Source organism: Aythya ferina (genome assembly GCF_964211825.1).
Source record: "Aythya ferina genome assembly, chromosome: 2".
In the NCBI taxonomy this organism is placed as follows: domain Eukaryota; kingdom Metazoa; phylum Chordata; class Aves; order Anseriformes; family Anatidae; genus Aythya; species Aythya ferina.
This window is the reverse complement of record NC_140297.1, coordinates 156881070-156893138: the sequence shown is the minus strand read 5'-3', so window position 1 is coordinate 156893138 and position 12069 is coordinate 156881070. Positions and strand designations below refer to the sequence as shown.

Sequence of the window (12069 nt, the reverse complement as noted above, 5' to 3'; positions counted from 1 at the left end):
GCACTACTCACAAAGGCATTAAGATGCTAATTGATGATTTTTTTTTTTTTTAATCTTATGATCTTGAATGGACACACTTCTGTTTTCATTAGCATAAATCATGGGGGTTATCAGTCCATAGGCCACATGCCCGCGAAACAAATACAGTATAATATTGTAGTGCTTGGTTTTACAATGCTCTGCCTTTTCTGCAGAGGTAATATTTGTAAAATTGTCATAGTGAGACTCCTTTTTTCCCCTCTTTCTTTTCCTTTTGTTACAGTATGGCTATCCAAGTTGACAAGTTCAATTTTGAGAGCTTCCCCGAATCTCCTGCTGATGGGACACAGTTTGCAAACGAAAAGCAGCTGGAAGAAGAAAGACAACAGGCAAAAGGTCTGGAGATTAACAGCAAGCTGGATATTTGCTGGAAAATTATATCCTTTCATAAATACTTGCTTTAAAAATACATAAATAGATGCCCTATGACATCTTATTTTATAATTCAACTCACTTTATAGCAGTGTTACTGAAAAGAAAAGTAATTAGAACGATGAAGCTTGTAATAATTATAGACTGTTTAAGGTTAATTGTGCTGTATATTATTTAGATGGTGTTTGGGTCTTACTCTAATGGCTTTGCCTGAATCATTGAGCCTGCCACAAACCCTGTGTGTTTCTCCTAACATTTAGGGAACTGAGGAAGCATAGTTAGGGTTGATGAGTAGTAGTTTCATAGGGTCAAATTTTTCTATGCTCTTCCCCACACCATGTAAGGGAATCATAAAGAGAGATGTGAAGCTGGTTTAATGAGGTTTCATATATTTAATTAAATATGAGCAAATCAGAACACATTAGAATAATTTATTTCCAAGTCCTTTAATAGATGCCGTTGTATATCTTATCTTGGGTAGCTGTTTTAAGGCTTAGAAAGGACTTCAGTGATGACTTAGTCATCTTAAACATCAAATCCTCCTAATCGTTCTAAATGCAGTAGGATATTCCCTCATTATTAATAATAAGAATTTACAGTAAGAAGCTTTCATATACGTTCAGTTTAGAGTGAAAACAAACCAATGGTGTTTCTGTAACTTACATTACTTCCCTAACTCTAAATGCTTTGCTTGTCAGAAATACGCTTTTTCATGATTGTCATCAGGGAAACATTCTCTGCAGCCAACAGCCCCCCCAGCCATGTGTTGATACTCGGCATCCTTCAGGAGATTTATGTTTTTCACTCAGATCATCCTCACATTAGTGTGATAATGGCTGGCAGGAAATGAGAGAAGAGTGGCAGTCAAATCATGGTTTATCTTTAGGGATGTCTTTTTGTGCTTTTAATTGTACTTTTATCTAGTGATCTGAAATGATTTTTTTCTATTCCTCATTATTAAGGCGGCACAAAGCCGTACAGGATTAGTCAAAGGCAAAACTTGAGATATAAATGAGATTCCTAGTGCCTAGTTCCATCCAGACTCCCCAGGCAACATCTCAGAAAGAATTCCATTTATGCAAAAATGTCAATATTTAATCAGAACTCACTTAGAAAATTTCTCTGTTATGGAAAGATATAAATATTCTTTGATAGCATAGTTGAATTCTTATGTCGGAATTGAGTGCATAGTTTTAATAATTTTGTCAGGGTGTAAAACTACATTCTCATTCATTTCTGTTGCTGAGCAACACTGTTTACATCCATGCTGTGTTCTGTATTTGAACCCAACTCTCGATACCCAAACCATCATGGCTGGCATGTAAATCTGCCCTTAGAAAACTAAGAGAATAACAAGTGAATTCTCTGTGTTAAATTCAGTGCAAGCTTTAGTTTCTGTGCTCTTAAGATTTATTATGAATGTTTAGTTTGTTCCTAGAACCAAAGCTATTTTGACCTAAGGTACTGAATTACACACATGTATGCTTAAAAATTCTTGAAGAAATGTGTGTGTTGTTTTCACAGAATCACAGAATGGTTCAGGTTGGAAGGGACCTTAAAGCCCATCTAGTCCCAACCCCTTGCCATGGGCAGGGACACCTCCCACCAGCCCAGGTTGCCCAAAGCCCCATCCAGCCTGGTCTTGAGCACCTCCAGGGATGGGGCACCCACAGCTTCTCTGGGCAGCCTGTGCCAGGGCCTCACCACCCTCTGAGTGAAGAATTTCCTCCTAATCTCTAATGTAAATCTTCTCTCTTTTAGTTTAAAACCATTCCCCTTTGTCCTGTCATTATCTTTCTGAGCAAAAAGTTGCTCTCCATTTCTATTATACGCCTCCTTTAAGTATTGAAAAGCTGCAGTAAGATCACCCCGGAGCCTTCTCAGCCTTCTTTAGGCTGAACATCCTCATCTCTCTCAGCCTTTTTCTACAGGAGAGGTGCTCCAGCCTTCTGATCAACCTTGTGGCCCTCCTCTGGACCCTCTCTTAGCACATCCGCATCCTTCTTGTGCTGGGGGCCCCAGCCCTGGATGCAGCACTCCAGGTGGGGCTTCACAAGGGCAGAGTACAGGAGGACAATCCCCTCCCTACCCTGCTGCCCACCCCTCTGGTGATGAAGCCCAGGATGCAGTTGGCCTTCTGGGCTGCAAGCACACACTGCTGGCTTGTGTCAAGCCTTTTGTCCACCAGAACCCCCAAGTCCTTCTCTGCAGGGCTGCTCTCAATGAGTTCTTCTCCCAGCCTGTACTTCTGTCTGGGATTGCCCCAAAACATTTAGGTGTAAACAGGTGAAAAAAAATGTAAAAAATAAACCAACAAACAATTCTCCTCACACTTCTGCTAAATTTGAGAAACTTAATTTCTCACATTTATGAGCCAGCTGTCCTTCCACCAGACTAATTTGATGCTGGCCAGCAGATCTTATTTCAGACACACTTGTGGAAAGATAAGCTAAGAAATGGACAGATAGCTTAACTGTGTAAGCTTTGTTTTCCTTCAGAGGCCTGCGGCGAAGAGATAAAAAGTATTTGCAGAAATGCAAAGGGATATAGTTGTTTTTATTCCTTACTAGAGAAGGAGTTCTTGCAAAAGCCTTTAGAAAGGTAAGAAAAAGCAATCTCTTTGGTATCTGCCATTATTGAACTACGTTGAACTCTCCGGCTAATCTTTCTGTGCTAAACATATGCATGAGAATATAAGTGTGCTTTAGGGAACACAGTTCAGACATTTTTTTTACAAGCAGTCTTGTATTGTTTACGAGGGAAGGGGTATATTATTTAATTTATTAGAATGAATAAAAACTGATGTGTGCTTCTGTGAATACAGCAAAGTGGAAAACTGAGTTGCCATGGTTAGAATTTGAGAGATTCAGTGTTCGTAAGTAACCACAGAAAAGTTGGTAAGATTCTCCTGCATCAAGTGTTTTTATATTTTAAATATAATTAGATATGTGGTAGAAATGATATAGAAGGAGAGTAACTCAATTTCTTACACTTTTTAAGGAAACTAACGTCTTGGTAAGAAGCTTACAATTCCTTAAATTATTACAGTATTTTGTAGTTATATGAAAGCATCCCACAAACAAAGGTTTCAGATTTAAATGTGTGGATGCCTTTGAATAGAGTGGAATTAGCTCAGTTGGAAGGGATCTACAAAGATCATCAAGTCCAGCTGCCCCGGTGCAGCTTCCTGCCATTCTCATGTATCCAACTTTGTTGCCCTCCTCTCCTTGCTTTCAAGGACCTTTTGTTCAGGATGTAGCGAAAAATTATACAGAACCCCTGTAGGGCCAAAAATAGTTCCCAAATAATGAGGACTTCAAGTTGCGTCTGAATGTCTTGAGGAGCATCAGGAATATCTTCCAGTATGAAAAGCACATTTTATTCATTGAAATATTCATTGAAATATTTTATTCATTGAAATATAAAATACATTTTATTCATTGAAATATTCAGGGTTTCGAGTGATGTTTTTTTTTTTTTTCAGTGCTTCATTTGTGAAAGTATTGTAACGCTTGATCAATTATTATATATTTTTGGAGGGCTGAAGGCAGGAGGTAAAGACAACACGGTGGTATATTATTCAGTGTAACCTCTGTACATTTTAGATAGAATGAAAATTAGTCAGAAAATAGACCTTCTGTGAAAGCTTACTGCCATGCCGTTTCAATTAAGAAAAATTCTGAAGTAATTTAATTTAGAGTGTCATTGAGATTATAGGTGTATTGAGATAATTTAAATTAAGAACACGCTGTCTTGTTTTTTAGCATCTGGTAGATGGCATCTGGTATCAGCTTAACAACCAAGGTTTGTTGTTTTAACACAGGATTCGAACAGATGGAGTACATGTAGTATTAAGGTGGCTAATATTTTCAACTTATGCTTCTCTTCATGTTTTCTAAATATTTTTAAACAAAATTTATGTTTTCTGCAAGGAACTTCTATGCATTCTGTCTTAAGGATCTAGGCATCTGTACTAAGAGTTCTTTAAAGGTTTTAGAGTGCTATATCTGTTGCTGAGTGCTGTGTCTTTTTATGTTCATACCGCTACTCTGTACCTGGTTTCTTCAAACCCTTGAGCTAAGAAATGTCACTTCTGCCATGTGGAAGATGAAGGGTAGGTTAAATTTCTCTTTGTGCTCTTTACCACAGTCCTTGTTAGACCCACCATTGACTATTGCTCATCAGGATGTTGGATTAATCTCTACCAGCTACGTTTTGACTGAAGAAATTAGGATATGTTCAGACTCATTTCAGAGAATTTGGTCATTTTCAAGTGATCCTTGTTTTCAGAAAAACACATGAGAATTTATCAATGTTCAGCTGGCTGAAGGGATTTTTTGTAGGGATCACTGAAAGGTTTGCCTAGGGGCAACTTCGCTAACCATCAAGAGGTTATTTATGCTTTAGTTTTATATCTAGTGTTTTTTGGCATAATTTGCTGCTGTGTTTTGAGTGGTGTATCTCCATCCTGTAGCGCTGGGTGCCTCTTCTCAACCCTCTCCTGATCAAGTAAGGTAAGAACACCTTTGCCAGCAGCCTGTCTGGTCTACTGAGCTTGGCTTTAAGCTTGATACTTCACAAGATGGACACCAAAGCCTCTAAAATAGTGGGAGAACAACAGAGAAGAGACAAGCATGTGTGGGAGAATGTGGATGCCTGAATGCCAAGATGTGGAAATACCTTGGAGGGCACGGATGTCACTCAGAGCGTTCTTGACAAGGTGGAGAAGTTGATTGTAGCAACCCTACTGGTTTCAACAACAACAACAACAAAGGAAATTCTTGCAGCTGGAGTGGAGCTATTCTGTGCATCAATATAGGCTAGAAACGAGATGGCTAGAAAAAAAGCACGTTGGGTTCTGCTGGACATCATCATGTATGGGTCAGTGTTGCACTCGTGTATTGATGAAGGCTCACTCTGTTCTGTCTGGCACAGGTGAGAGTATAGCCAGCAAGTCAAGATAAATGACTGTTATCAACCCCTTGTGACTTCTCTGTCTGCACCTGGAATACTTTGTACTGTTTTGATGTTTGACTGTGATGGAGATACTGAAAATACGATGTAGGAGGCCACCAACATGATGAAGGAGCTGTAGCACACAAGGTGCAAGAAGAAGCTGAGAAAAATGGCCTCTTGGGCCTCCGGTTTCCAGAGAAGCTAAGACTGTGTTGGGATCTGGTTGTTCCCTTCAGGTTCCTAGGGGATGGCTGTGGAGAAGACCGAAGCAGACCCTGCAAGATGCCCAGTGCAAGGATGAGATGACTATAGCAAGGTGCAGCAAGAGAAATTCCAGTTAGGTACCGGGAAGAAACCTTGTCATGGTGATGGCAGTCCAGCAGTACAACAGGTTGTCCACAAGTGCTGTAGAATTGCTATTCTTGATGATACTGAAAAATTCAGGACAAGGCCTTGAACAACCTGATATAATTTTGATGTTTTCCACCCTTTGAGCATAGACTCGGACAGTAACCTCTAAATCTGGCTTCCATTTTGTGATTTGCACAGCCACGCGGTGGAAAATTCCTCTTCCTCCCCCTGTCTCCTGCTTCTCCCAGGTTTGTTTTCAGACTGAGAAAATTTCTGATCTTCCTAAGAAAAAAATGCTGTTTCAGTGAAATGAGACGGTAAAGTTTTGGATTCACATTGATAAAAACATCTGGGACCTCACACTAGCAGCCTTTACAAATGAAACTTCCAGTGCTACCTTAAATATCAAGCTCCATTTTTAACTTTTCTAATAGTTAGACTTTTTTTTTTTTTTAGCATTAATTTCTGTGATTTATATGAAGCCTGTCCTATTTTAAATGTTTTCTTACAGGTTTTGAAATTGCAGCCTATGTCTCCTCCGATTTTTCTTTTCTATATTTAAACCTAATTGCCAGCTTTTTTTTTTTTTTGTCTTTTTCTTCAAACCACATTTTCTTTCCATCGCATTGCTATGTTTTTCTCAATATGTGGAATCCAAAGCTGGAAGCAATACTTCAGGTGAGGCTTCTCATGAAATAAAAGCTGCATCTTCCATGTTTCAGAAGCAATGCTTGCTCTGAGAAAAACATGTTTTCTTTTCCAAGTGTCCGATATCTGATTGATTTTGAGCATATAGTTCCACCTGAATAATTATTCCCAACTTCCCTTTATGAATTTGTTGACTCCTTCCAGTTGATACTTGGAACTTTTCTTCCTTTAATTTCATCTTTTAAAAGTCCCACTCATTCATTAGGTTTCCACATCTATTAGGTTTTCCACATTTTTAAAAGTCTCACTCATTCATTAGGTTTCTGAACACTGACATCTTTTCCAAATACATCAATTTTATGAATGTGTTTGTATTTCATCATCTAAGTAGCCAATCAAAATTTTGAAATGATTATGTATTGGACAGAAACTTGAGTCATCTCATTTGATATGCTGTCTGGGTTTGACAGCAAACCCCTGGTAACTGTTACTGAAATTTACTTTTCTATTTGTCTGTTCTGACTTCATCTTGATCATAATTATGAATTGCCAGTTAGGGGAATATTGCATGTTGTGGCATTTTTAAATCATTATAGATAGATTTCCTAAGAAAAACTTTATTTGAATGGAGCTTTACATTCCCATACAGCTTCTTAGCATCAGCAATTGTTTGCAATGGTAACTTTTAAATTTAGGTACCTTAATAACTGCATGTAATTAGTCTTAGTAATAAAATACCACAATAATAGTACAGCAGAAAGCTTAAAATATGACTAAGGCTACTGCTATAAGTAAACTGTGTTCATTAATCATTTAAATCTGTTTTTCATTAGTATAATCTTATTTATGAACATTTGCTAATTTGTTTATGATCGTGAGCATGCTCCCACCTGTATTTATTTGCAAAAGAACTCAGAAATATGTTAGTGAAAATAAATCTTTGTAGAAAGATGCAAGGTGTGGAGTGCTGCATAGCAGAGAGAAGAAAAGTCAGTAATTTTAATACAGAAATGGTTTTTAAAACTCTCTTGTATTTTTAAGCTGCAGGTTTTAGGTAACAATGCGGAGTTATAAATGGAGGCACCCAACCACACATTAGGCAACCAAGTTGGTATAAAAATCTAACGTTTTCCTAGGGGAAATAACCAATTCATTTGATTGTCATTCATGTTTTTAGTATGAAACAGTTTACATCATACACAATCTGTTGTTGCTAAAAAAAAACAACATGAAATGAAGGTGTCTACTCTGTAAAATTATTATTATTTTTTTTTCCTCAATAGTATCTGGTTGTTGTGTGTTCATTGCATCCGAGGCCCACATTGAAACTCTTTTTCTTGGCCAAGAGACAAAGTCTTGAATTGCCAAACGTGAGTAGTTGCAGCGGAAACTGGAAGTCATCTGTTTCATTCCAGGCTGATGCGTGTGCTGTTAAAAACAAAGAATTTGCTCTTAGAATTGAGGCATTTCAAAATGGGACTGCTATGGAACAGCAGGTTTCTGATCACTGTGGCAGGTCACGAAAATGTGTGGAGGCTTATTTAGGGAGATTTAATCTACAAAGTCAGACTTCAACAGCCTGTACTTCTGTTTATCTGAGCATTTTTTTTTCAATGACTTTTGCATTCTAGATCATGACCTTGTCATTCATCAGGTTGCACTTTGAGCAAAGAGTGGAACCAGCTGATTTGCTTTAATTGGCAACCAAAGGCTTGAAATTCAGTGCTCTACGTGCCCGCTAGGCATGCTCAGACCATCCCACCACACCGAGTTTCTTTGTGATTCTTCAGTGATTTTTGTCTTTGAGGCTGCCTGGCAGCAGAGTTTTACCTGGTCTGGGTATTTAGGGAACTTTGTGGTCAAGATCTTAGGTGCCTGTTAAAAACTAAGCACTTTGGGGATTTGCTGCCAAGGGAAAGCACATTTTCTGAATCAGTTTGTGCAACTTGGACATCAGTATTGTATTTGAGTCTATTTTGTCCTGAAGACAAAATGGATTAGGGAATAATTGAGGTTGGAAGGAACTTCTCCAGGTCTGGTAGAACACCATGCCCTGCAACATGTGTCTGTTGCCCCTCTTCATACTACTGTGTTCCTCCAAGAAGAGTCTGGCTCCATCTTCTCTATACTCTCCCACTATGGCACAGAGCAGTAAAATTTCTTTTTAGGCTTTATTCTCTTCTCAAGACCACACAAACCCTGTTCTCTCAGCTTTTTATGTTGTGTGCTCCAGCACTCTATAATCATCTGGGCAGCGCTCCAGGGAACTTGATCCAGTGTTTTGGTGTCTTGTACCAGGAAGCAAAAACTGGACATGGGGCTTAAAAAGTGTGTAAAGGTAATTTTTATTAGTTGATATGCATATATATATTTAAATCATTGTACATATTTGCCAGAGGGTGGGAACAATGACCTAAACATAGACTTTCTTCTGAATATTGTACTCATCTGGAGGAACTTCCCATAGTTTTATTGGTCTGTTGCAGAACTATCACGTGCATTGCAAAATATTCTGCATCGAGTTGAACAGGTCGTTGGCTGTAGAAATAATCTGTGGTGGCTGTAGAAATAATCTGTGGATGTGTTGAATTTGAAATTGCAAAAATGTGTTTTCCTTATGAATACATGGATCTGTTTTGATAGCATTTACCAACAATAAACTTTGGAGAATCACCTTTTTTATAGTCATTTCATAATGGTATCTGAGGCATTAAGCTTTCCATGGAGCTTTAAGCAGTAAAAATTTGTAATATTCCAGGCACCACTGTGAGCCAGTTGTAAGTAAATTACAGTTAAGTTAGCTTAACATTACGGGTAATGGCAACCGCTCTGTTTTAAAACTTCTTTAAAATACTGCCTTTTTATTAGTGCTTTCCCTCGCTTGTATTCCTTAGATTAAAGATGTGATAACAGAATTATTTATCTGCTGCGTCTATAAAGCCCTCCAAATATGTATTCTCTATCTCACAGTTTGGTTTATGGCAATTATTCTGTTGTGCTGGTGGCCTGGCTTTTATTTTTCAGCAGCGATGTTTTTCTGAGGTGGCAGTCTGCTGTCCTGAACTTCCCAAATAGGTGGGTTTCTGCAATGTTGTTTATAGCTTTTCAAATTCTTCTGGTAAGATTTGTGATTTCTTTTTTTAGTCTGAGGTTTCAAGATTATTATTTTTTTTGAACCTTCTGAAGAATACATAATTTTATGTCCTGTGGTAGAAATTAGTTGTTTTCAGTACCTGTTAATTTTCTTTTAAATGACTCAGATGAGAACATACTTCATCAGTCTGATGATGAGCCACCCTTTTCAGAGTTTTGCAGAAAAAGAACTGATGGCTTTAAGGAGTTGTTTATAAAAATTCATAGATTTTTCTATCTTTCTTTATCCATTTGTGGGAAAAATGGCTCCAGTTCTTTTTGGAGTAGTTGGATAAAGCCTCGAGGCATCTTCCTGGGAGTTCAGCCTGTAAGGATGTTGGGACAGCACTTCACATCTGGTTATTATGTTTGGATAAGGAGAATTTTTGAGAAGCTCATGTGCAGAGCCCTGCTTGCTCCACATCCACTTCTTCCTGAAGGTGAAATACCTGAAGGGAGGGCACAAAGAAGATGATGCCTCTCAGCTGACCTGAGACAGGAGCTTTTTGCGGTACAAAATTGTGCCAAAGCCAGTCAATACAACTCTGGCTAAATACAAAGTGGTTCTAATGTTTGTATGTCCTTCAAGGCCCTTTGAATTCAGTGGTCTTCTGAAATCAGAGAATTAGGAAAAAAAAAATCCAGTGCTCTTTGACTTAAGTTTCCTGATGCACCCCATTATATAGATATCATTTTAGTATATTATTTATAATTATTATTATGAATTCGTTTAAATGGAAAATGATACCTTTGTGTTCCATTGGTTTTGAAGCCCTTTAAATGCAGAGATTCTCTTTTTCCCAACAGGTGATTTCAGTTCTCTGCTGTCCTTAGAGTAAGAATATATTTTCTCATTTCAGTCTGAGCTTGTCACTGGGTTCATACAGGACTGAGTAGAAGGGAAGCTTGCAGGTTACATGCCCGTGTGATTATGGTTTGATGTTTGCCCTTCGTAGAATCATTGACTGGCTCAGGTTGGAAGAGACCTTAAAGATTAAATAATGACATTGTCACTAAATTCTCTACCCTTCCTCGTATGGCCACAGAACTTGCACCAAGCCAATATTCAAAACTGACCTACCCCACATTTGTTCTGGTTTGTATTTTATCTCTTTTTGTTTCCAAATTGTTCTTGTCATTTTGAATTATGAACCTGCACCACATACTTACAGATTCTGCATTTTTTCCGGATTTTTTTCCCCTTGTGCTGTACTATTGTTCAGACACTTTTTACCTTTGCATATTTATATTTAATGCTCCTCAGTGGAATTAAATTTTTATATTCCAGAGATACAAATTGCTCTAATTATTATTGTTAGCCAATTTACTGACTAATACGACCAAATATAAAACTTGAACCTTTAATGAATCTTGAAGTTGCAGTTTTGATTTCCAGTAATAAAATTTGTGCGTGCTACATGCTCTTTTTCTCTCTGAATCAAAGTTTTCCTTAATTCTAATTTACCCTTCCTTGAAGCGTGAAGGAGAAGCAAGCGTGGAAGGCGTTCTCAATCAACTGGTCCTGGAGCATCTACAGCTGGCTCCTCTCCAGTGGGGTGAGTAATGTCAAAATCTACTGATGATCTCTTCTGAGGACGTACTGGTTTGTAATTTCTGGCTGCATGAGAATGGTAATGTTTTCATTTTCTGGTACTCTGTGATACAGAAGAATCTGCTAGGATTTTTTTTTTCCTTTAGATGTTTTGCTTAGCTGAATATAACCGTAAAATTTATATCAATTTTATTTTAAGTATCGCTGTTCAGTGATGGTGTATATGAAACCTGAGCATGCACTTTTTCCTGTAATTTGTGGTCTGAGTTGTTTTGCAGGAGAGGTGGCTGCTGCTTAAATTTTCTCTTTGCCTGACAGTGCGTGTTTTTAAAGTAATTTCTCTGAAACGTTTTCATATGGAATTGCAATATTATTTGTGGTATATTTCTCACCATAATCTAGACGTTTGCATTAGTATCTTTTCTAGTAATCTTAGTAAATCTTAACTTTGTATTTACAGTGATGTTCCACCAGCTAAATATTTAATTGATTTAATTTTGAAGAGGTGTGATAATTTGACTAGTGTCTGAGGTTCTCAACAAGGCTTGTGTAGAGATTTTGGGATGTGGGGTGTTTTATCCCCAACTCTTCTATTGCAATGATCGGTTACAGAAGAAGTGCCGTGTTTGTAAGAAAACTGTTTTCAAAGTCTTTGTTTGAAAAGCAAATTTAACTCTATGCTCCTTGTTCTAATTAATTTGATGACTCAGAGGGGACCACTTTTAAGGAGCAATGGTCCATCAGCATTGTCTGAGCTAATTATTTAAACTTAAAAGACCCCAAATGCTATTATTTGCATACATTTATTCTTTCAAAAAAATTTTTTTTCAAACATACAGACCATCGTCAACTCATATGTCAAAATGTGTATGCACCTGATGTATCGATAAGAAGGCTAAAACTGGTAGTATTTTGAATCTGGTGTGTTGCAAACATGTTGAACTTTAAGCATCTGTCTCTGAAACCATGCTTACCTGGCAGCTGTTCTTCAGAGGATTCAAAGATTTGGTAACACTTGC

The 12069-nt window shown here is 37.8% G+C and overlaps 1 protein-coding gene across 4 annotated transcripts in view; it reads left to right on the top strand.

The window, feature by feature from the left end:
• The window catches only part of TRAPPC9 (trafficking protein particle complex subunit 9), a 453395-nt gene that overhangs the window by 198412 nt on the left and 242914 nt on the right, over positions 1 to 12069 (top strand). For all 4 annotated transcript variants that reach the window (XM_084509339.1, XM_084509336.1, XM_084509337.1 and 1 more), the window contains 2 exons: positions 263 to 416; positions 10964 to 11054. In XM_084509339.1, coding sequence (XP_084365465.1) covers positions 263 to 416; positions 10964 to 11054 — 245 coding nt within the window. The remainder of the gene's footprint in view (positions 1 to 262; positions 417 to 10963; positions 11055 to 12069) is intronic.